The following is a 24,042-nucleotide window of genomic DNA, read 5'->3' as shown; positions in this document are numbered from 1 at the left end:
CCGAATTTCTTCAAGAATTGTAAGCGGCATCCCAGTGACCCCAGGCTACAGCGTCCCACGCTGTTTCTCAAGTCACATGTTCAGTGTCTCTTGTATGTTCTGCTGTTGTTGTTCAGCTCAGCACAGCTATTTCAGCAAGCCAGAGGTGAGTTTTGTGGTGATTTCTGCGTCCAGTGTATCTCGCCGTGTTGTGGGGAGAAGAGGAGGAAATGGCCGTTCATGCCTCACTCACACCTCACCTGCCTACCACCATATTCCACCACTATGTGCTCACTCCCTCTGCTGTGTTCTCTGCTGTTTTCTATGTGAATTCATTGCCAGAGCTGTGTATCCGAGTGCCTGAGGCCACGCCGCCACGTGGATCACGACGCCATGTGGGGTGTGGATGAAGCCACGTGGATCTATGAGCCACGTGAGTTACCGAGCCAGACGTCCCAGGCCACATGTTGTGGTCTGCTGCTGCCCGACTTCATGATGTCACAATGTCTGACTGACGTCACCTCGAGACGTATGCTGACGTCACAGTGCTACTGACGTCACCTCGTGACGTCACGCTTGACATCACATGATTTCACATCGAGTGTTTCAGTAATTATTTCAGTATTGTTGAGAAGATTGAGAGAAGATATATGTCATGTGTTAATTAATTCCTCTCAGTCAGTGTTCTCACATGTTAGTGTATGGCTTAGTGTCAATTTTGTGCACAAAAAAGCATCATTTGCTAGTTTAAGCCATGTTGCACCGCATGTACCAAGGGTGTGTGTAAAGTTTCCGTGTGTTCAGTGTGGTCTTAAGCCCAGACCCCAGAGTAGCACCACTGTGTTGTCACCCGGTGTGACCAGCGCATTTGACAGCTGATATTAGTCAGCCCTGAGCGTCTGAGCCCCCTTGTACAGAAAGCTCTTACGCTCGTCACTCATAGATGTTCTGCAGAATCATACCTGCTACGATTCCCATCGAGATTTGTTTCACTTCACCTCCAGACCTTCAAAGCGCAGTTATATGTAGAGAAACAAGTCTGGGGACGCTTAGACTAACCTCTTCTATAACTCCAACTGCCGAGAGAATGACACTCATCAAGCTGCAATTTAAGCCCTGTCGGCAAGCGCTGTGTCAACCTCGTGTCATAGCTTCAGTGAGCTCCTGCACAAAGATAATGTCACTTTGACTGCTAGCCCACTCACTGCAATACGGTGTATGTTGTTACGACTCCCAGATGTTTCGCCGAGTCGTCTCTGGCATGACTCTCCCCATGCTCGCCGGCAGTGACAGCCCCAGTGGCAGTACCAGTTGAGAAGTGTCCTCCTGAGTCACTTGCCAGAAGAAGTCCTGCCCAGTTGCTGAGTACTGATGACGCCTCACTCGAGGGCACCAGCAGGTTGTGTCCCAGGTTGAGTAAAACCCTGCAGCGATTCCTATGATGACTGCTTCACCGTTCTGGAGGAGACCGTACCCCGTTATGTCACAGCTCAGCCACAGCGATGTCTCCTGTGTTGCAGTATCTGTCCAGACGCAGGAAGGCATGCAGTGATGCCCTTCAACGCTCACTGCCTTTGACCACGTTGTTTAGCACACCCCACATGTTTTTTTCTTCCCTCCCTGTAGGAAGTTTTTTTTTCCATGTCCATATGTATATACATGTTTTTTTATTTTGTGTTCTGTACCCTGTTCCTACGAGAGAGAGACCGAGTTGTTTTTACCACCAGTATTGTCGCGTCAGGACGACACAAGGTAGGTGGCCGAGCAAATGTAGATAGCCTGTACTGTCTGCACAGACAGCCTATGCTGTCTGCCAGCTTAGTTCATATTTCACGGCACTCAGGTGCTGCCCTCTCTAGGCCTGCCCAGGTCAGTGGGATGCTGGTCCCACTCGCTCTCACTCACTCAGCAGCCTAGAAGCAGTCAACACTCCTACTCCTTCTCTCCCTCGTGGGCATGGCCCTCCCGGACCATGGGCACAAACACACAAGCCTGTGTACCCACCACGACTTTGCAAATAAAGTAAGAAGCCTCTGAAGACATTTATCATTGAACCCCGCTAGTTGGCACAGCTGGTAAGCTAAACATGTTTACATCCCAGTGGGGGCAGCTCTCTTGTGCTTGTTTGCATTTTTTACAGTCATTTGGCCAAATTTCTTTTTTCTAACCATGGGTCCTAGTGATCTACTGCAGTTAACCTCAAAAATACTCTGTTTTCTCTTACAGTAAGAACATGGGAAGATACTATAGTGAAATTGTGGCAGAACTGGCCGATGTTTCTGCCGCTGCCACTATCTCTGCCACCATATTATGGCCTATTTTATTCATTCTAGAGTATATATCATGTTTCTGTGCTAATTATATTGTTTATTATGACATATTAGATGAATTGTGATAGATAAATAAGCCGTACAGTTGATAATAGCATCATATTCAAGTATTTTTTCTTGTCTCTCCAGAGTGCACGAATGAATTAATGGCTTTTCAATTAATTTAAATGAGGAAAATTAATTTGATGTACGAGGAAATTGAGTTACGAGCTAGCTCCTGGAACAGATTAAACTTGTAAGTCAAGGTTCCACTGCACCTTAACCCTTTGAGGGTTTCGGACGTACTAGTATGGCTTAGGCGCAGGGGTTTTTAACATACTAGTACGCATAAATTCTAGCGCCGTCAAATCTCGCGGGAAAAGGCTGGTAGGCCTAGATGTGAGAGAATGGGTCTGTGTGGTCGGTGTGCATGGTAGAAAAAAAATCTGGGACCCAGTGGTGCAATGTGGCAACGCCATCTTAGTACACAATGTCCACCATGCCTCGCGGTAAGAAGTTCCTCACTCCTCGGCGAATTGGGACACTTTTGTTCCCCAGTGACAGTTCTAATGCAGATGGAAGTGCCAGTGAAGATGAGTTTCAAGGTTTTGGTGAGGTTTTGACCGAAACTAATGACCATAATATCGGTAATAGTGAGGAAAACCCAGACGACCCTCAGCCTTCCACCTCTGGTGCTGGGCCATCTTGTTCACGTTCAGTTGTACCAGAATCAAAGAGGAAACTCCTATTTTCCCAAATCCCAGACTCAGATGTGAGCATTTGTGACAATAGTGATAGTGATTATGAACTACAAGCTCTTGAAAACAGTTCCAGTAGTGATAGTGAAGTGGAATATTCCCCAGTGAAGCGTCAGTATATACGACGATATATGCGCTCTGGTAGTGTGTCATATGCTATTCCAAGGGGAAGGAGTACATCTCAAAGTACATCCCATGGCTGTACAACAGGAGCAGACAGTGAAAATGATGATGATAGTGTTGGAATTGGGATGGAAAATGTGCATGGTGGTGGTAGTGGTGGTGACAGCCGTGAGGCACCAGCAGTGGGCCATGCTGCCACCCACGCTGCCACCCACGCCGCTGCCTCAGTTGATCTACAACAAAGGCCACCATCCCCCACCCACCCACCACACCAGTCTCCACAACCACAACCACCTGTCATTGTCCAGTACCCACCAGCAGACCGCACCTGGGATTGGCAGGAAGCTGTCAATTTTGTTCCAAATGCCCACCAGTTTGATGACAGCCAAAGTGGAATATGGCCATCTTGTACACTTGGGAACAATGCCACTGAACTGGAATGTTTCGAGTTATTCTTTGATGAACCCCTGATCGAAAGTATTGTCATGGAAAGCAACACATACTACGAGTACACCATGGCAAACACAATACTTTCACCAAAATCACGTCTACACCAGTGGAAGGAGGCAACTGTGGCTGAGATTTATCTTTTCTTTGCCACAATAATGCTTATGCCACATGTGTATAAGCACAAAGTGAAATCATACTGGTCAACAGACCGCCTGATTGCAACCCCAGGTTTCAGTGATATAATGCCAGTGAATCGATTTGTGCTAATGTTACGTATGCTTCACTTCTCAGACAAAACCAGGCCTGACAGAAACGACAGGTTATATAAGATTAGGCATGTGTTTGTGTATCTGAAAGAGAAATCCAATATGTATTTTTATCCCTTCAGGAAGCTTGTAATTGGCGAGTCTTTGATTCTGTTCAAAGGAAGACTCTCTTTCAAGCAGTACATACCAAGTTGTTTGTGCTTTGTGATTGCTACAGTGGTCTGGTATTGGATATTATTGTGTACACTGGAAGTTATACATTGCAAAATACCAGGAAGCTATTGGGCATCTCTGGTGATGTGGTTAGAGCAATGATAGAACCATACCTTGGTAAGGGGCATATATTATATACTGATAACTGGTACACAAGCCCCTCACTCAGTGATTTTTTGTGAGTGAACATGACAGATGTGTGTGGCAGTGCGTGTAAATTGGAAACATATGCCCAGGTTTCACACTGGCACTCGTAGAGGTGAGGTGCAGGCATTTGTTGCCAATGACATCATGGCATTTTGGTGGCATGACAAACGAGATGTCACACTGTTGTCATCAGTTCACCCTAATGAAATGGCAGACACTGGCAGGCAGCATGGAGAGAGCAATGAACCCATTCTAAAACCTGCAGCTGTGATTGATTACACCTTCAATATGTGTTCAGTGGACAAATGTGACATGCAGATTGGGTTTGCTGATTGTGTTCGCAAGAGTTATAAGTGGTACATAAAACTCTTTTTCCATCTTCTGGACATTTCCATGCTCAATGCTTATAATATGTATAAGATGAGGACCAGAAACAAACCACAATATGGCGAATTCTGTTTGTCTGTCATCAGACAAATAGTATTCAAGTACCAAGGAGGAACACCTGCAATAGACCGCCCACCAAAATATCCAAAACTACCTTCATGTCTGAAGCATGTTGATCACTTCCTGGTAAAACTGCCTGCTACTGCTTTCAAGGAAAAGGCTCAGAAGAGGTGTTACGTCTGTGCACATACAAGGAAACACCCACAACAATGCAGAGACACTCGTTTTATGTGTGAGGAGTGTAAAACACCACTGTGCATGACACCATGTTTCAAAGACTTGCACAGGCTGCAGAACTTCTAGAAGCATTCCGTGTGACTGTATATGTGTATATAAAATATAGAAAAATAGTAATAAACAACATTTTATATCGTTTGTGTAAATATTTTTCATAAACAAAACAATGACAACAGTGTTTATGCCCTTATTGTGTAGTATTGAAAAAGAAAAAAACTTACAAAACACTGATCATATTGGTCTCACAGGCCATAAAAGTTACTTGGAAAAAGAAAAATTAAAAAATAATAGAAATTAGTACATGAGAAAGTAAATAGAAGAATACCAGGAGACGGCAGTCGGCGATGTTGCCACATTGTTCCCCTTTTTCATCAACTTCATGCCTCCATATCTCGGTAAGTATTGATGGTAAAATTTTTTTGTTTTGCCTATAATATTTAAAAAAAAAAACCTATTTTTTCATAAGAAAAATATTTTTTTTTTTTTTTTAAATTTGGCCGACCCTGAGAACGAGTCTCTGAGAGGACCTGTCGACCATCAAAGGGTTAATGACAACAACATTCTCCATAGCCATCAATCAAGCTTTAGAAGATCTTACTCAACCGACACCTCCCTAATTAATCTGATGGATTACATGAGAACTGAAATGTCAATGGGGAACCTCATAGGTATGGTAACCTTAGACCTGCAAATGGCCTTTGAATCTGTCAACCACAATATATTATGTAAGAAACTTCAAGCTATTGGTATAGATTCCGTAGACTGGTCCTACCTTAGCAGCAGGAGACAAATTGTCAAAATCAACAAAACAGAATCAGAACCCCTGCTGATAGCATGTGGAGTTCTCCAAGGTAGTATTCTGGGTCCCTTATTATTCCTATGCTATGTTAATGACATGCCTATCAGTGTCAAGTGCAAACTCCTACTGTATGCAGGTGACAGTGCTCTGTTAGTGTCAGGTAAAGACCCACAAGATGTAGCTAATGTATTAACACTGGAACTGGTGTCCTGCAGCAGATGGTTAGTAGACAACAAACTATCATTACACCTCAGGAAAACTGAAGCCATTCTCTTTGGCATGAAACATAAACTGAGAAGGGTAAATAATTTTAATGTTCAGTGTAATGGGGAGCCCATCACTTCAGTTTTCTCAGTAAGATATCTGGGAATCCCTTTTGACCCATGCATGTCAGGAGAACTGATCGGGAACTGTGCAGTAAGGAAAACGAATGCCAGACTGAAATTCCTCTATATTCAAGCAGTGTCTACCTACTGAGGCTCTCAGGACCCTATGTCTAGCCATGTCTAGCTATGTCTAGCCATGTCTAGCTATGTCTAACCAACGTCAGCGGCAGCGGCACCGGCAACAGGAACCTTGTCCTCTATTTTTACTTCTACCTGAGGTTCCCAGCAGCCCAGTGATGGCCTAATCAAGACCCACATAACACTAACATGTGTGGATACCCAGAATGATATAAATCGACTGCAGAAATCACCCAAAAGTACACAAATTACCAACTAATAGGACTCGTATTACCACCTCCTACCCCGCTGCCACTGAAGTGATACTCCACAACATTCACCCATCACCCATCGCCTACTATTCACCCGAAGCCACAGCCAATGGACAAGGGTCAGAGCAATAAAAGAAGATCCAGTAACCAGCTAAGGACTCCTAACATCAAAGGTGAAACCAGTAATAACACAAGGAAAACGTGTGGTACTGCCAGCCAGGACACAACCCTCATCACCCACCGGCATCACCACAACACACGACAGACAACAACAAACATGGCCGCTGCCACAGTCCAAGATAACTCCTTCCCAGGATTTGATGTCAAGAAGATCACTGACCCAGAAATAGCTAAACTCCTTACGATTCAGAACCAAATGATCACCAAACTAACTCAAGAAATGCAGGAACTAAAAGCTAGCAATGCAGATTACCTCAGCAAGATCACTGCTCTTGAACATAAACTAGACACTCTGGAACAACAAAGCAACACCCACACCCAGTCCCTAGACACCATCAACAGGTGGCCCGGTGGCCTGGTGGCTAAAGTTCCCGCTTCACACACGGAGGGCCCGGGTTCGATTCCCGGCGGGTGGAAACATTTCGACACATTTCCTTACACCTGTTGTCCTGTTCACCTAGCAGCAAATAGGTACCTGGGTGTTAGTCGACTGGTGTGGGTCATATCCTGGGGGACAAGATTAAGGACCCCAATGGAAATAAGTTAGACAGTCCTCGATGACGCACTGACTTTCTTGGGTTATCCTGGGTGGCTAACCCCCCGGGGTTAAAAATCCGAACGAAATCTTATCTTATCTTATCTGAACACTCTAAAAGACCAAGTCACCCTCCTTACTACCAACATTATAGAGGAAAGATCAAGAGTGGACCAACAACTTGCCAATGTCATAACCAACTTCCAAGACCATAATGACCAACAACAGCTATCTGACGCTGTTGTAGTTAACAGCAAACATCTCCCACCCACAGTCACCCAAGAAACCTGCATGGAGACCACCCTACAGCTTATCAAGGACCACCTTCGCCTTAACATATGTAGTGATGACCTAAAGGATTGCAAACTGATGGGCTACCAAGTGGGTAAAAAGACAGTGCTGTTAAAATTCCAAACTAGCCTACAAAGAAACAACCTACTAAAAACATCTATTTCTATGAAAACTGATGTTTACGTCAATAAGTGCCTTACCAAAACAAGACAAAACCTCCTTTATCGGCTAAGAAAATTACGCTATGCCCAAAAAATCCACCAGTGCTTTGTGAGGGACGGAAAAATCGCAGTTAGGAAATAGCCCATTGGGAAGAGATACTTCATCTCTACAGAACATGACCTTAAAACTTTCCTAAGTGAGGCTGGACTAACAGAATCAGAGTAAAGTGCAGATAATACCCACAGTCCACCGTTAGTGTTATATTGTCATAAATTTGTGCCCCCCTAAAATTCTAATACCCCAACTACTTTTGATTGTCATTGTTGTATTCAACGACCATTCTACCTCATAGTCTTAATTGTGTTTAATATCTACAGAATCTATCTCCTTTTTTATATCTTACCACATCACTGTTCTATCCTATTTTATTTTAAACTAACCATAACTTGTCCTCAATTATTCTACCTCACCTTAAGAAATACTCAATTGCCCAATTTTATTCTAAAATCCCTATTATTACCCAATTTTACTTTAAACTATATTGACCAAACTTATTGTACTTTTTTTATTGCCCATTTTTATTCTATACTTTTTTAAACTAGTATTTTCAACTACAGCTTTTATATTATCATGTCTACCATCTTACTAGCATATTATAACCAAGTCATTGCCATTTTTATTTTTATCATTTTTTTTTTATTATTCTTTTGCTACCTTAACTTGTGTATTTTATCTTGTCAATTTAAATCTAGTTATACTCTAATTCTTGTAAACAACTTATATAACACCTTAGTGCAATTACAATTGAGAGTCTTGTGCCTTTTTTATATTATTAGATTAAACTCAGTTGTACTATAGCTCATTCTAGCTCACTACATAGTCAATACCAAATTCATTGTATTAGACCATAGTGCAGTTACTAGTGAGAGTCTGGTGCTATTTTTAATTTGTATTTCTATATTATTAGATTAAACCTAGTTGTACTATAGCTCATTCTAGCTCAATACATAGACTATACCAAAGTCATTATATTAGACCTTAGTGCAATTACAAGTGAGAATCTTGTGCTATTTTTAATTTGTATTTTTATATTACTAGTTTATACCAAGTTGTACTTTAGTTCATTCCAACACAACACATAGACAACATCAACTTCATTATGTGTAGTAGTGACTATACTCTATATGACCAAAATACTCTAGCTATATACTTGTCCAAACTTCCCACCACTACAGATATCAGTACTAGAACTCAACACACAACTCAGGATATAAATAACCATAATTTAAACCTAGAAGATGATTGATCACGTTGACCCTGATCTAAACCTCCATAATCTGACACCCAATCAAAACCTATTGGAATGTAACTGCCTTTATTACACAGCATCACAAGCCAGCACTATCCTAAACAATGCTAAAAGTCTATCAGTACTTAACTACAACATCAGGTCCTTAAGCAAACACTATGATGACCTCCTGGCACTCCTTGAATCACTAAAGATACCCTTCTCCTGCATTATTCTTACTGAGACCTGGCTTAAGCAGGACACAATAGATATCTACCCTCTACCATGATACACAGCAATTCACAACTGCAGACCATACCAAGTTGGGGGTGGTATTGCAGTCTATTACTCTAACCAATTATCTTGTATTAGCACCACTTGCTTTAGTGATGAATATGGGGAATACATTTTTGTTAATTTTACTGTAAAAAACCTTAAGACACCTATAACAATCAGTGCCATTTACCGGATACCCCACACAAACATCCCAAATTTCAGTGAGAAATTAAATGCACTAATAACAAACAGACAAATGAATAAGCACCACCTTCTCTTAGCTGGAGACTTCCACATTTGACCATAAACAGAAATATTAATCTCAATCTAAAATAATGAATCCTAACTAGTCATAAGTTGGCCTGTGATACTCCAATACTGAAACTATGCACTGTGCCAAAACAAAAGCACTCACATTGCTAAACTCACAAACTAGTATTTAGTCACTGAGCCATAATACCAGCTTACCTCATAATTTGTAATATTTTAAATCTAAGAATTAATCTAAGTCTGCCCGAAATGCCTAGCCATGCTAGGTGTTCTAGTGATACACTCTGTAATTATTATTTTACTACATGTAAACCACACAATAACCAAATTCTGTAAACTCAGCATTGTAATCCTTATAGAGAATAAACTTCGAATTGAATTGAATTGAATTATACAATGTCATATGGACTACGCTGCAAATCACCCAGAACAAAATGGTAAGATTCATCCCGGACCTCGGTCCAAGAGAGCATGTAGGCCAGGATGAATTACAACAATTGGATATGTTGAATATTGAAGACAGAGTAAAACAACTGAAGCTAAATCAAGTTTATAGAATTGCTCACAAACAGTGTCCAGAATATCTTGCTGCTAATTTTGTCAAGGCTGGGAACCAAAGCAATCATAGTACCAGGGGAGAGAGCGCTCAACTTTGGAGTACCCACAGTTAGTGGCCAGGCTTCAGACACCTCTTATTGTACAGCAATAACAGAATGGAACAGACTGCCTGCACATGTCAAAGCTAGTCATAGCATGAACTAGTTCAAGAAGAGAACCAAAAGGTGCCTAATGAATGTAGCTACAGAAAGGGAGGTGAATGATTTTTTATTTTTTAGCAAACATGCATGTAATTTTACCTTATTCCTAGTAATGACCCTCATATTGTAGATAGTCTTAATGACCCTCATGTAGTAGTTTTAATGACCCTCAAGCAGTAGATAGTCTTAATAGTATGATAATAAGATATCTCTTTTATAGAATAATAATAAAATATCTCCTTTATATTATAATAAGGTAAAAGGACCCCAACGGAAATACAGTGAGGTCTGCCATCAGTGAGTGAGGTCTGCCGTCAGTGAGTGAGGTCTGCCATCAATGAGTGAGGTCTGCCGTCAGTGAGTGAGGTCTGCCGTCAGTGTGTGAGGTCTGCCGTCAGTGAATGAATAAACTTCCTTACTCCCTAACAGTTGCCGTGTTGTTTGTTGTTGGGTGTATAAGGGCCCCTGAAAGATAAGCCTTACATAGTGGTGGTGATGGCAGCAGCAGAGGCGGAGGGGTTGCCAGTCACCCTATATAACTCCAACAACACTGGAGGAGTCAGTTTCGTGCTGTCCTTTTTCTATCGATTAATTGCTTAACTTACTTGCTACACTGTTAATGCTAAACTTTATCGCTGGCTGGCGCTCTAGCCTTTATTGACTCCTGCTGCTTTAGTATTATACATATCGCAGAATCACTGACGAAGGCACATTCTTCCCTCTCTCTCAGCCCTTTACCAAAGGGCTGGCTGGCACTAGGCACTTCATTGGAGTCGATGGCAGCTTATTTAGCAGTTTCAAGCACTAAAAAGAATGGAATACAGTAGACTGTAATTTAACACAGTAGTTACGTTCCTGAAAACACCATGTTAGGTGAAACCAAGTTAGATGAACTGAAGAACTTATGGTAAAAATAGGGTTACATTCCTGAGAGCCCCAGAGAAGCCAAACAACTTTTTTTTAGGCCTCCGCATCTTACAAAAATAAAAGTGAATATGTAATTGTAGTTCATTGTTGTGATGTATTATGTTGTTTTTACTGCTTAAGACTACAAATGTGACAGAAATAATAGTATTTCTTACCTTAAATTGTGGGTGCTGGTGTTTGTGGATGATTGTGAAGAGAGTGGAGAGTTATGTTGTGGCCCTACTGGGCTGAGGTGGATGGTAGAGGTTCTGGTACTGAAGTTGATGGTTGTACTGGAGTGTCTAACTTTAAATCATTCAATCAGTCAAGTCGTTCAGTAAGTCAGTCAAGTCATTCAATCAGTCAAGTCGTTCAGTAAGTCAGTCAAGTCATTCAGTAAGTCAGTCAGGTCATTCAGTAAGTCAGTCAAGTCATTCAGTAAGTCAGTCAAGTCATTCAATCAGTCAAGTCGTTCAGTAAGTCAGTCAAGTCATTCAGTAAGTCAGTCAGGTCATTCAGTAAGTCAGTCAAGTCATTCAGTAAGTCAGTCAAGTCATTCAATAAATCAGTCAAGTTATTCAGTAAGTCAGTCAAGTCATTCAGTAAGTCAGTCAATTCATTAAGTCAGTCAAGTTATTCAGTAAGTCAGTCAAGTCATTCAGTAAATCAGTCAATTCAGTAAATCAGTCAAGTCATTTAATAAGTCAGTCAAGTCATTCAGTAAGTCTCAAGTTGCTCAGTAAGTCAGTTAAGTTGTTCAGTAAGTCAGTCAAGTCATTCAGTAAGTCAGTCAGGTCATTCAGTAAGTCAGTCAAGTCATTCAGTAAGTCAGTCAAGTCATTCAATCAGTCAAGTCGTTCAGTAAGTCAGTCAAGTCATTCAGTAAGTCAGTCAGGTCATTCAGTAAGTCAGTCAAGTCATTCAGTAAGTCAGTCAAGTCATTCAATAAATCAGTCAAGTCATTCAGTAAGTCAGTCAAGTTATTCAGTAAGTCAGTCAAGTCATTCAGTAAGTCAGTCAATTCATTAAGTCAGTCAAGTTATTCAGTAAGTCAGTCAAGTCATTCAGTAAATCAGTCAATTCAGTAAATCAGTCAAGTCATTTAATAAGTCAGTCAAGTCATTCAGTAAGTCTCAAGTTGCTCAGTAAGTCAGTTAAGTTGTTCAGTAAGTCAGTCAAGTCGTTCAGTAAGTCAGTCAAGTTGTTCAGTAAGTCAAGTCATTCAGTAAGTCAGGTCATTCAGTAAGTCAGTCAAGTCATTCAGTCAGTCAAGTCATTAAGTCAGTCAATTCATCCAGTAAGTCAGTCAAGTTGTTCAGTAAGTCAGTCAAGTCATTCAGTAAATCGGTCAAGTCATTCAGTAAGTCAGTCAAATTGTTCAGTGAGTCAGTCAAGTCATTCAGTAAGTCAAGTTGTTCAGTAAGTCAGTCAAGTTGTTCAGTAAGTCAGTCAAGTTGTCCAGTAAGTCAGTCAAGTCATTCAGTTAGTCAATCAAGTCATTCAGTAAGTCTCAAGTCATTCAGTAAGTCAGTCAAGTCATTCAGTAAGTCAGTCAATTCATTCAGTAAGTCAAGTCATTCAGTAAGTCAGTCAAGTCATTCAGTAAGTCAGTCAAGTCATTCAGTAAGTTGGTCAAGTCATTCAGTAAGTCAGTCAAATCATTTAGTAAATCAAGTCACTCACTCAGTAAGTCATTCATTGAGTCAGACATTCAGTAAGTCAGACATTCAGTCAGACATTCAGTAAGTCAGACATTCAGTAAGTCAGACATTCAGTAAGTCAGACATTCAGTCAGACATTCAGTAAGTCAGACATTCAGTCAGACATTCAGTAAGTCAGACATTCAGTAAGTCAGTCAGTCACACAAACTTATGATTACCTCTTTTTTATGTGTACAAAGTAACACTTCATTATGGCCATAGGATGTCTTGTCTAATATCTTTGTTTCCTTCGTTAATTCTAAGACTTAAATGCTTACACCTTTTCTTGCCACATTGAGCAACACTGGTATGCCTACTGGGTGTCATGATTGCTTGGCAGATACAAGATATAGCAGTTAAGAGATCAAAACACAATTCACAATCACAAGCTTGTAGCAGAGAAGTTGGACTGGACACACATGAAGTACGAATGCTGGGATGGTAGGGTGGTGTCGGGGAGTGGCTGGGGACGGCGGGAGGTCTCCCCTGCTGATCCACAGCAAGGTGGCTGCCTGAGGAAAAGGGAAGTTTTTTTTTCCCTTTCTCAAACTGAACCGTGTTAAATTCATCATACGACGTGTTACATAAAATTGTGCCACAATTCTTTAATCATGCTATACCCAAGTCGTGCCAAATAAACTCGTGCTAAATGACGGTCTACTGTAATACAAAACACACTGTATGAATGCATAGAATTATGCTCACTGGCTGATAAACAATGGCACACTGAGTGTCGGGCCGCTGTTGCTGTGCGGACGCGTTCAGGATGAATGGCTATTACCGAGCTCAATGACGATTACCGAGCCAGTATTTTGATGAAAAAACGTTACTACATATTTCTGAATATTACGAAATCCGATGACTACAAAATCCGGGAGTCCACTGTATTAATGTTGATTTGTGTTAAAAAAAATAAGATTAGCACAGAATATATTAATGAATGGAATGTGTGTGCTTGATTTGGCTCACATTGCAGTTAAAGTATTGTATAAATTCAGTGTTGATAAAAATGTCTATCCAGATGTACAAGATTTGTATTCATTATGTAGTTGGAAATGAATATGGTTATTACTAAGTAAATTAAGAATTATACCTAACCAACGAGACTTTTTATATAAATGTATGCATGGTATATTACCATCTAAAGCCATTCTTCTCATGAAAACAGTGATCAGGAAGGGAACATGCCAAAGATATGGATTATTAAGTATAGCATTGCACGAGATTTATTTTTTTAATAGGCATACTAGAGTAAAGACTTGGATGAAGAATGTGTTATCATACGTTACAGTACAAGGAGTACAGTTGTTACCTGCTATTAGTTTTGAATTTTTTTGGGTAATGAAGACATGGAAATAGCATTAGCCTATCTGATGACTGATTATGTGTATTTTATGTAGAGTATTCATGATGATATTATTATTGAAGAGAACATAATTAAGCTGTTAGCTGGAAAAATGTAGAGAATGAAAGACAGAAATCAGCAGGTGTTTGGAAGACAGTTTACACAAAAGTTTCCTGTTTGGTATCAGGAATTAACAGTACAAAAACTGATTGATTTATATCATGTAAATTGAAGGGAATAATAGGTTATTAAATAATGTAAAGATTCATTTATACATGTATTGATGAACATGTAGGAGTATACAGGTGTAAGTATGTAACTGTAAGCATATGTAACTATATGCACATTGACATCTGTTTGAATATGTGATTTTCTAGAGTACAGCCTCTCCTCACTTAACAATGGAGTTCCATTCCTAAGACTGCATCATTAAACTAATTCATCGCTAAGTGAGGAGCATACTATAATGGTAGTGAGTTTGTGTCAACCATCTTTGCTATTGTTTTAATGTCACCTTTGCATCATTTATAACATTTCTGGTATACAGTAGACCTTCATTTATAATGTGAGCAATGGGGATTGGCAATTCAGAGGCATCATCTTTTAGGAACTTAGACAAGATGTTATCTGGGCCAGTGCTCTTAGTTGGGTTTAACCTGCTTAGTTCTTTTTGAATGAAATCATGAGATACACTTACTAGTTGACAACTGTTTGGGGTTACCCATTTATTGGCATACTATATTTTATAGTTTAATATTAGAGTCTGTGTTAAAGGTATTTGATGCAGCTGGTAGTTTACTTATTAGTGTTGATGAAATCTTTTTAGCAACTGGCCTCTGAATTTCATATTATCTAATATCTTGGTAGTCATCCAGGGTTCAGTTCTTCATTTAATCCTAACTTCTTTAACTGGTGCAATATTATCAAGGATGGCAGTGAACATTGTTTTGAATTTTTCCCAGGCATCATTTATGTCTGTGAAGCTTGTTATTACTGTCCAGTCACAGTTGTGTAGCCTATTTACCAGTGTTTCTTTACTGTAGTTTCTAGTTGACCTAATTTTTATTGTCCTGTGTTGGCCTATCCGTTCCCTAGTGATTTTCCTGGTACAGTATATGATGGAATGATCACTGAAGCCTGTAGTAATGATGCCTTACTGATTAATGTTCTCAGAGCAGTTGCCAAGGTATGTGGTCAATTAGGGTGGCTGAGAACTGCGTGATCTGGGTTGGTGTATTAATTAGTTGAGTGTAACTATTTAAATCCAGAATTTTCTTATACCTTTTGCATAGCCCGTTATTTTGCTGTTGAAAACAGATATTGAAGTCTCCCAGTATTACTGTCTCGCAATTGTTATCAAGTCCGGACAAGACTCAAAAAGTCCTCTAAGAACTGGTCATGGGTGGGAAGGCAGTAACTAGTTCTTACTAAGATCGAGTTTAGTCTTGGGAAGCAACACTTCAAACCATAAAATCTCCAGTTTGTCATTTAAATCAGGCCTTGGATTATGTCATTTCTTATGTAGGCACATACCCCACCACCTTTTCTATTCCTATCTAAGCAATTTATATTGTATCCTTCTATTTTGACCTCTTCGTCAGTCACCGTATCATCCAACCAGGATTCAGAGATGGATATAACTACCACCCTAGTTCTGTTAGCTAGAATCCTAATCTCTGCCAATTTTGGAAAAAGTGATCTTGCATTGACAAGAATAAAGTGAAGGCCTGTTTTCATAAAAAGTCATAATCATCAGTATATGGCAGGGGGTCATTTGTATTTAAAATAGGTAAATCAGTGTCATCATTGTTAAAGGGTAACTGTGCCAAAGTGCATTTGTTACAAACAAACTGAAATCTGGTATCATTACCATAACAGAACACATCCATTATGTGCCCACCCCTTACACAATTTACATACAGTAAATTTACTGTTCTTCTTTCGAACCTTAGTACAGTGTATACATATGTCTGGTGGTGTTTGAGATAATAAGAATGGTTCTTTTGTCTCACATTGACCTGTCTGTGCATTACATATAGAGTTAAGGTTATCATTCCTAGCTTCTAGACCATCATTATCACCATCACTTATCTGTCTGTGCTGCACCTGTACCATAGTTTGAGGTCCTGGATTAGTATGGATATCACCACTTAACAGCACCATTATAAAAGCTGTGCACCACTATTTTTGTTTAGGTATGTGGTATTGCCATACCTTGCAGTGATAGTGACATTTAAATTTCTGGTAGGATGGCAACTGTTGGGCTTTCATTGACCAGGATAAAAATAATTATGGCAGCCTGTACCCCTCTAATGCCAACCATGTTCACTCTTCAATCTTTAAAACTTCACAACAATTTTTTTTTTTTAACCCGTAAACGGTCCAGGCAGATCTATGTTTACATGTGTAGTGCTCCAAAAGTAGATCTACATTTTTTTTACATATTTTCAAATATAACAAAAAAAAAAAAGTACATCAAAGTTTTTTACACATTTTCAAATGTAAAAAAAAAAAAAGATCTACTTTTTTTTACATGCTTTCAAATGTTGAAAAAACGTATATATACATTTGGACCGTTTACGGGTTAAAGAAACCACTGATTGCAATCAGTCACCAAGCAATGGCCTAGTAGCTACTAGTAAATTTCCTGTTATCTTACTCCACAAACCCCCTTCACTTATTCCCTTTACTTCACAAACCCCCTTCACTCTTCACTTATCCCCTTCACAAACCCCCTTGACAATTCCATAAACTTTCCATCTAATTCCATACTTTTGGTTTAATTACCTTTGGAAAAAGATTATCATATCATAAAACATAATTTTTTTTTTCTAAATGCTTCAACCCTGGGAGCAAGTTTGCAAGCAGGGGTCGTGACAGTGGAAAGGTTAATCAACATGTACTGATTTATGGGGCATTTTAAAGGTAGCATGAGGTGGTTAGCTGTCAAGTGTATTCTAACCTAACCACTGTAATCTGGCAAAATCATTAATTGTGCACCCTTCAGGTCCCGATGATGCCAGATTAGTGATGGTCAACCTGTACACATTTCCCTCTCTTTATGCAGTTTTGCTTTGTGCGGGTTTACTTATACTTCCAGTAATTCATTATATGCAATTTAAATTTGTTATGCAATTGCCCAAGCTCATCACTTCAATGACTTTTCAACAATATGAGGTGTTGTTAGGTAAGACACATATGCAACAGTTAGGTATCTTTATTTCGGAATGTTTCGCCTACACAGTAGGCTTCTTCAGTCAAGTACAGAAAAGTTGATAGAAGCAGAAGATACTTGAAGACGATGTAATCAGTCCATCACCCTTAAAGTTTTGAGGTGGTCAGTCCCTCAGTCTGGAGAAGAGTATTGTTCCATGGAACAATACTCTTCTCCAGACTGAGGGACTGACCACCTCAAAACTTTAAGGGTGATGGACTGATTACATCGTCTTCAAGTATCTTCTGCTTCTATCAACTTTTCTGTACTCGACTGAAGAAGCCTACTGTGTAGGCGAAACGTTTCGAAATAAAGATACCTAACTGTTGCATATGTGTCTTACCTAACAACCTGTCGGTATTTTATACCATTTTAATGTTCAATATGAGGTGTTGTTGGATTGTGAGCAAGATTAAATTTATGGAAAGATTCAGGGAAGGCAGTTAGTTGGAGGTGGGAAATAGAGTGACTGCACTCTGGAGAAATGAGGATGTTGAAAGTTTGAGAGGGTTATCTGAAATGCTATGTTTGTGTACTTCTGGCAAAACAGTTTAGTAAAATGAAAAACAACAAAGAATGATTAGAAAGAAAAACAAATTTAAGCATGAGACATCTGATGAGCTTATTTTGAAAGAAATTCTGTGGTTGGATTTCAACTTTTGTATTGTACAGAAATTATGAGTGATGTTGGTGAGAGGCTCTTGATCCAAGAAATTATACCTATCCTTTCTCCAGTCAAATCTGACTGCTTCCCATTTTCCTAGGCACTCTGTGGGTTTAATGCTTCCCTGTGAATGCTATAATTAAATTTTTATTTTTATTTTTTTTTTTCAGTTTACCAACCAAATTCATTTTATTGTGTTTTATATAACCATTTGGCACATGTGTGGTAGGCTCATATTTTTTTTTTAATTGTCAAGAAATGAGGAATTTGCAAAACATATTGGGGAACATAGGAGACCTTTCCTCTGGAAAACGTCAAATATTTCTACTATTTCGAGCCTTGTTTCAAAATATTTCTGGTCCTAAAACTGACACAAATCATCTCTAATTTTTCATTCTTTCAAATAATATGAAGAAACAGCCAATAAAACTATATAAGCACCCTAGGAAATGCATAAAGTTTATTCTAAACCAAGTACAAGGTCAGAGATTTGTTTATTTCACTATACACTACATAGGGCAGGATATTTTTTATAAGGTGGACACCACCCCACAGACCCATTCTCTCATATCTAGGCCATAATTTACCAATCACAGCATTGAGGGCTCTCTGCTTCAAACATAGACCTACATGAGGGACACTGGCATCAGTAACATCAATGTGAGACAACAAAAGGGTTAAGATTATTTTAGCAAACAAGTTTTTATGCTGGGTTTATGCACACAGTGTTGTATGACCTTTGTGAGTTTAGTGCGTAGTTTTGATTGTAATAATAATATGAACACACCTTTGTACCTTTGATGAGTTTCGAGAGTCTACTCTTGGAGCCCAGCTATGGGCCAGGCTCATCTGGTGTTTGCTTGGTCAACCAGGCTGTTGCTGCTGGAGGCCCGCTGTTCCACATATCCATCATAGCCTGGTTGATCTGGCTCCTGATGAAGATACGTGTCTAGTTTCCTCTTGAAGGCTTCTACACTTGTTCCAGCCGTGTTTGATAACTTCTGGTAAGGTGTTGAATAGTCTGGGGCCACGAATGTTGATACAGTGTTCCCTTATTGTCCCCACCGTGCCCCTGCTTCTCACTAGGTTTATTTGCACTTCCTTCCCTCTCTCTCATTCCAGTATGTTGTTATGGCAGTGTGCAGATTTGTGACCAGGCCCTCAAGTACTTTCCAGTGAGTACATGTTCAAGATCTTAAGGCATTCCCAGCAATTTAAGTGCTGTACTAGCTCAGTGCACGCTGTAAACGATCTCTAATTTGTTCTAGCTCTGATATTTCTCCTGCTTTGAATGGGGCTGTCAGCACTGAGCAGTATTCTAAATGAGGGAGAGCACTAGTGATTTAAAGTGTCACCATTGGCATTATTTCCCTTGTTTAGAAAGTTCTCAATACCCACCCCGTTATCCTCCTGGCTGTCATGATCTTTGTTGTATTGGGTTCTTTAAAAGAAAGGCCAGCTGACATAATTATTCCGAAGTCTTCTATGCATTCCTTTCGTTATATTTGGTGACCCTCTTGAGTTTTGTGTACAGTGTATACTGGAACTTATCACCATTGAATGTCATGTTCTCCACTGCCCACTGGAAAATCCTCTTATGTCTTCCTGTAATTTTTCAGTGTCTTCTGCTGTAGTGACTTTCATGCTTATTGCAGTGTCATCTGCAAATGATACAAAACTGTGATGGGTGTTTTTATCTGTCTGTTATGAGGATGAGAAACAGTAGAAGTGCCAGGACAGTGCCTTAGGGAACTGAGCTTTTTGCCTCACTAATGCTGGATTTTGCTCTGTTTACTACTACTTTCATAATATGCAATGTTTTTTCATAAATGGTCCCTTGACCTGTACTCCTAGAAGCAGGTGGGAAAGATACATCTTAATCTACACCTGGAAAATCCTTAAGGAACTGGTCCCAAATCTACACACAGATCACTCCTCATGAAAGCAAAAGATTAGGCAGATAGTGCAACATACATTCCCCTCCCAATGAAAAACTGGGGTGCCATGAACACACCAAGAAAAAACACTTGTTTTCTCTCAGTGTACTCATGGCATTCATTGTGTTCAGAGCCCAAGGCTGTTCACCAGACATAAGAGAAATTACCAATAGACCCCTGGCTGCCTTCAAGAGGGAACTGGACAGATACCTAAAGTCAGTACCCAATCAGCTGGGCTGGGATTTGTATGATTACATGCAGCCAGCAATAACAGCCTGGTTAATCAGACCCTGATCCACCACAACACTTGGTCAAGGACTGGACCACCTTTACATAAACAAACCTCTTCAAGGGGGGGGCTCCTTGGCGTGGTGAAGAGGCTCTTGGTCTGAGGAATTAGACCTGTCAGTCTCCTTCCTTAGACTGAACCTAATTACCCCCCAATCCCCCCTTCCCTATCCCATCCTCCCCTTTTTCCTTTCCTCCTCCTCCTCCTCCTCCCCACCCCTCCCTTTTGCCCTTCCTCTTTTTGGCCTTTGGGATTTTTCCCACAGGCATGCTAGTTCCTAGGTAGGGGAAAGGGTACCGGGGTCAATCCCATTCCGTTGAGGTTCTTGGCGGTGGCATAGTTTGCCGTGGAATCTGGATCGCCAGGGGATGTCCTGATCCCTCTCCGGTATCCCGGAGGGTGGCTTTAGGTGTCTTTCGGGAGACGGGTGTATCTCTGGAAGCCACCTTTCAGATTCCGGGGATGGTGGCCGAAGGAGGTATGCTTTGTGGTGGATATCCGGCCGCCCACTCTTTTGTCCACCAAGGTAGCTCGGCAGATGTGAGGTTGCTATCCCGGATTGCTGGTTTACTGGCATGAAGGGTAGGGTATGGCATGGGTTCCATGCTGCATCTGCGCTACTTGCGGTGCTGAGGTCCTCTTGGGCGTGGAGGGAGATTTCTGGCCCTTTCATTCCTCCTAGGAACTATCCCTCCCCGATCCCCCCTTTTTTTTTATTCTTTTTTTATTTTTATTTTCTTTTCCTCTTTCTTTTTGTTTTCTTAAAAACAAAAAGAAAGAAGTAACCTAACCATGGAGTTCCCAATCCAAGACCCCGCTACCCCCGGGCCCCTTCTTGTTACTGCACCCCGTTCAGACCTCGCCTCATCTTTTGACCACTCTTCGGACACCCCTAGCCCCTGTACCTCTTGCTGGTGCTGTTTCGTCACCCGCTTCAGGTGCCGGGGTTTTGACTGACTCCTTCGATTTGTCTGACCTCTGCTCTCCATTGACTATTCTTCCGGCCTCTCCCTCTACGGTGCAGCAATTTTCAAATCACCAGCCCATCCCACGTCGGACCAACTCTGGTCCCACTTCTAAGTGCCACCGACAATCTCCTGATGATGTTACTTCGTTACCTTCCCATTCTACTCGGAAAAGACTGACACATCATGCACTCCCTCTCCACACTCAGTTTCGGACCACACAATGAACTAAATTCTTTATTTTAAGACTGACCTCTACTGCCTATCTTTCTGACCACAGTATTGGCAAAGCGCTCCTATGCCATGTTGGTAGAGATATTTCCTTTCATGCTCTTAAGAGTGGTATGCACATCATCACAGTCCAGAATGCTACCCAAGCTCATGATCTTTCTCTTCTTTCACATATCGATACTATTCCTATCACTATCGAAAAACATCATTCCCTAAATTCTTGTAGTGGTACTGTCATTCTGCCCCATACCATAGTCCAACAGAATTTCCAGACATGTGGCAATGACATTCTCGAACAGCTGGAACTCCAAGATCTCCCAATTCTCAAGGTAGACACTTATGTTCTTCCTGCCCGCGGGCGGAGACTATACCCTTGCAATGTGGCTCGTTTAACTTTTGACAGCCATGAACTCCCATCCTCTATTTATGCAGCAGGACATCGGTTACAAGTTCGAAAGGTGATCCCTACACCGCAACAGTGTAGAAATTGCTGGCGATTTGGCCACCCAGCAAAATATTGCAGATCTATAGCCGAATGCCCAGTCTGTGGTGCTGATGACCATTCTAATACGTCTTGCAGTCGACCTCCCTCTTGCCTTAATTGTTATGATTCTCACCCTTCGTACTCTCGCCATTGCCAGGTCTACTTAAATGAGCGGGAAATTCGTTGCCTCAAAGAGGCAGAAGGTCTCCCTTATGCTATGGCAGTTTCTCATCTCTGCCTCCAAGGAAGACTACCCCTGTGTTTCTTATTCTCGTGTTTCAAAACGTCCCTCCACTTCTGGGGTCCCATCTTCTGCAGCCTCCTCTGCGGTTGCCAGTCCCATAGTCACTCCTGTTATCTAATTCTTTTGCTGTCCTGGGCTCAGACGTCCCTACTTCAACACCTCAGTCTGTTCTCACTTCTTCGTGTTCTCCCTCACAAACCCCGGTATCGACAAGACCTCGTACGACACCTCCTCCCAATCGCCCCTCTACTTCTCAGAAGTCCAAAAAATCTCCTTTAACCCCACCTTCCCTTCATCCACCTCCACATTTTACCTTCCCGGTCCCTGTACCTGGGTCTTCCCCTTTCACTGGCTCTGTTACAAGTGTGGAGGTTCATCCTCCTCCTCGTACTGTGCCTTCCTCCCCTGTCCCCTCCCAAGTTTCTTCCTCTTCTGCCACCTCCCAGGTTTCTGCCTCTTCTGTCCCTTCCCACACTTCTCCAGTTCCCTCCACCCTTTTGCCCTCCTCCCCCCTACCTTGGTACAGTCCATTACAGTTCCAATCTTTACTCAAACTACTCCTCCTTCCATCTCCAATATTGTCTCCCATACAATGTCTCTGAACTCTGAAACACTTGAAGCAATCTCTGAATATATTGCAGAGACCAAACCATCAATGGACACTGATCCACCCTCTCTTCCTTCTCTTTCCTCTTCTCCATCTGCGCAACTCCTTCACAGTGCACTGTTTCTTCGCTGCTTGAACGTTTTCCGCTGCCACTGCATGTGGACTTTTCTAACCCCTCTAGTCCGTAAGTACCCTTACTTGCGGATTTCTAGTATCTTTATCGATGCCAATCATGGCCTATTTACGGTGGAATATACGCGGCCTCAGGGGTAATCGGGGTGAGCTTCAGACGTTGCTCTCCCAATTTTCCCCTGTTGGTGTTTGCTTACAAGAACCAAAATTACACTCTGCTGTTATCTGTCCCATTTCAGGCTATAATTTATTGTATTCTTCGGATCCTTTTCCTGATGGGACCTTTAACGAAAGTGCCCTTCTTCTACGCACTGATATGCCGTACCATCAGCTATTTGTTCGTACTTAGCTGCATTACACAGCAGCCCGTATCCACCTGCATAGGTGGTATACACTCTGTTCTTTGTATCTCTCTCCTTCTCAATCATTATCTATTCCGGATATTGCCTTTCTTGTTTTGTCATTACTGCCACCACTTCTGTTACTTGGCGATTTTAATGGCCATCATTTCCTCTGGGGGGTCTCACTGTGATTCCCGTGGCATTCAGCTAGAGGCTTTTCTTGCTTCCCACCCCCTCCACGTTTTAAATACAGGTACACCCATTTTGATCCTCGTACTCATACTCTCTCTTGCATCGATCTTTCAGTCTGCTCTTCCTCAGCTGCACTAGACTTACCTGGTCTGTTCTCCTGGATTTACATGCCAGCAATCATTTTCCAATCATTCTTACTTCCCCTTCATATTCACCACCTCTTCGTAACCCACGCTGGCAATTTGATCAGGCAAATTGGGACCTTTACTCACAACTAATTGTTTTTAGTCCTCCATTGATGAGCTTTTACACCCCTTCTCGTCTTCAGTTTTAACCGCAGCTTCTCATTCTATACCCCAAACCTTGGGCAGACATTCTCAGAAATGCTTGCCTTGGTGGTCTCCTGCTTGTGCTCATGCAGTATGTTTAAAATGCGCTGCATGGGGCAGGCACCGGTATAATAGAACCACTGAGAGACTTCTTGATTTTAAGCAGAAGTGTGTGATCGCTCGCCGTGTCATCCGTGATGCTAAACGCACTTGCTAGCGAGATTATGTCTCCACCATCACCTCTGCTCCCTTTGTGAGT

General features: G+C 41.3%; 1 protein-coding gene across 1 annotated transcript in view; it reads left to right on the top strand.

Annotated features, from left to right (window-relative positions):
• LOC128705960 (BET1 homolog) overlaps window positions 1-15,482 on the top strand; it is a 233,503-nt gene extending 218,021 nt beyond the window's left edge. The window contains exon 4 of the mRNA XM_070091843.1: window positions 10,460-15,482. Coding sequence (XP_069947944.1) covers window positions 10,460-10,504 — 45 coding nt within the window. The 3' untranslated portion in view covers window positions 10,505-15,482. The remainder of the gene's footprint in view (window positions 1-10,459) is intronic.
• The last annotated feature ends 8,560 nt before the right edge of the window (window positions 15,483-24,042 follow it).

Source organism: Cherax quadricarinatus, chromosome 3, assembly GCF_038502225.1.
Source record: "Cherax quadricarinatus isolate ZL_2023a chromosome 3, ASM3850222v1, whole genome shotgun sequence".
Classification (NCBI taxonomy): Eukaryota; Metazoa; Arthropoda; class Malacostraca; order Decapoda; family Parastacidae; genus Cherax; species Cherax quadricarinatus.
The sequence above is the reverse complement of the archived record's forward strand: the minus strand, read 5'-3'. Positions and strand labels throughout refer to the sequence as shown.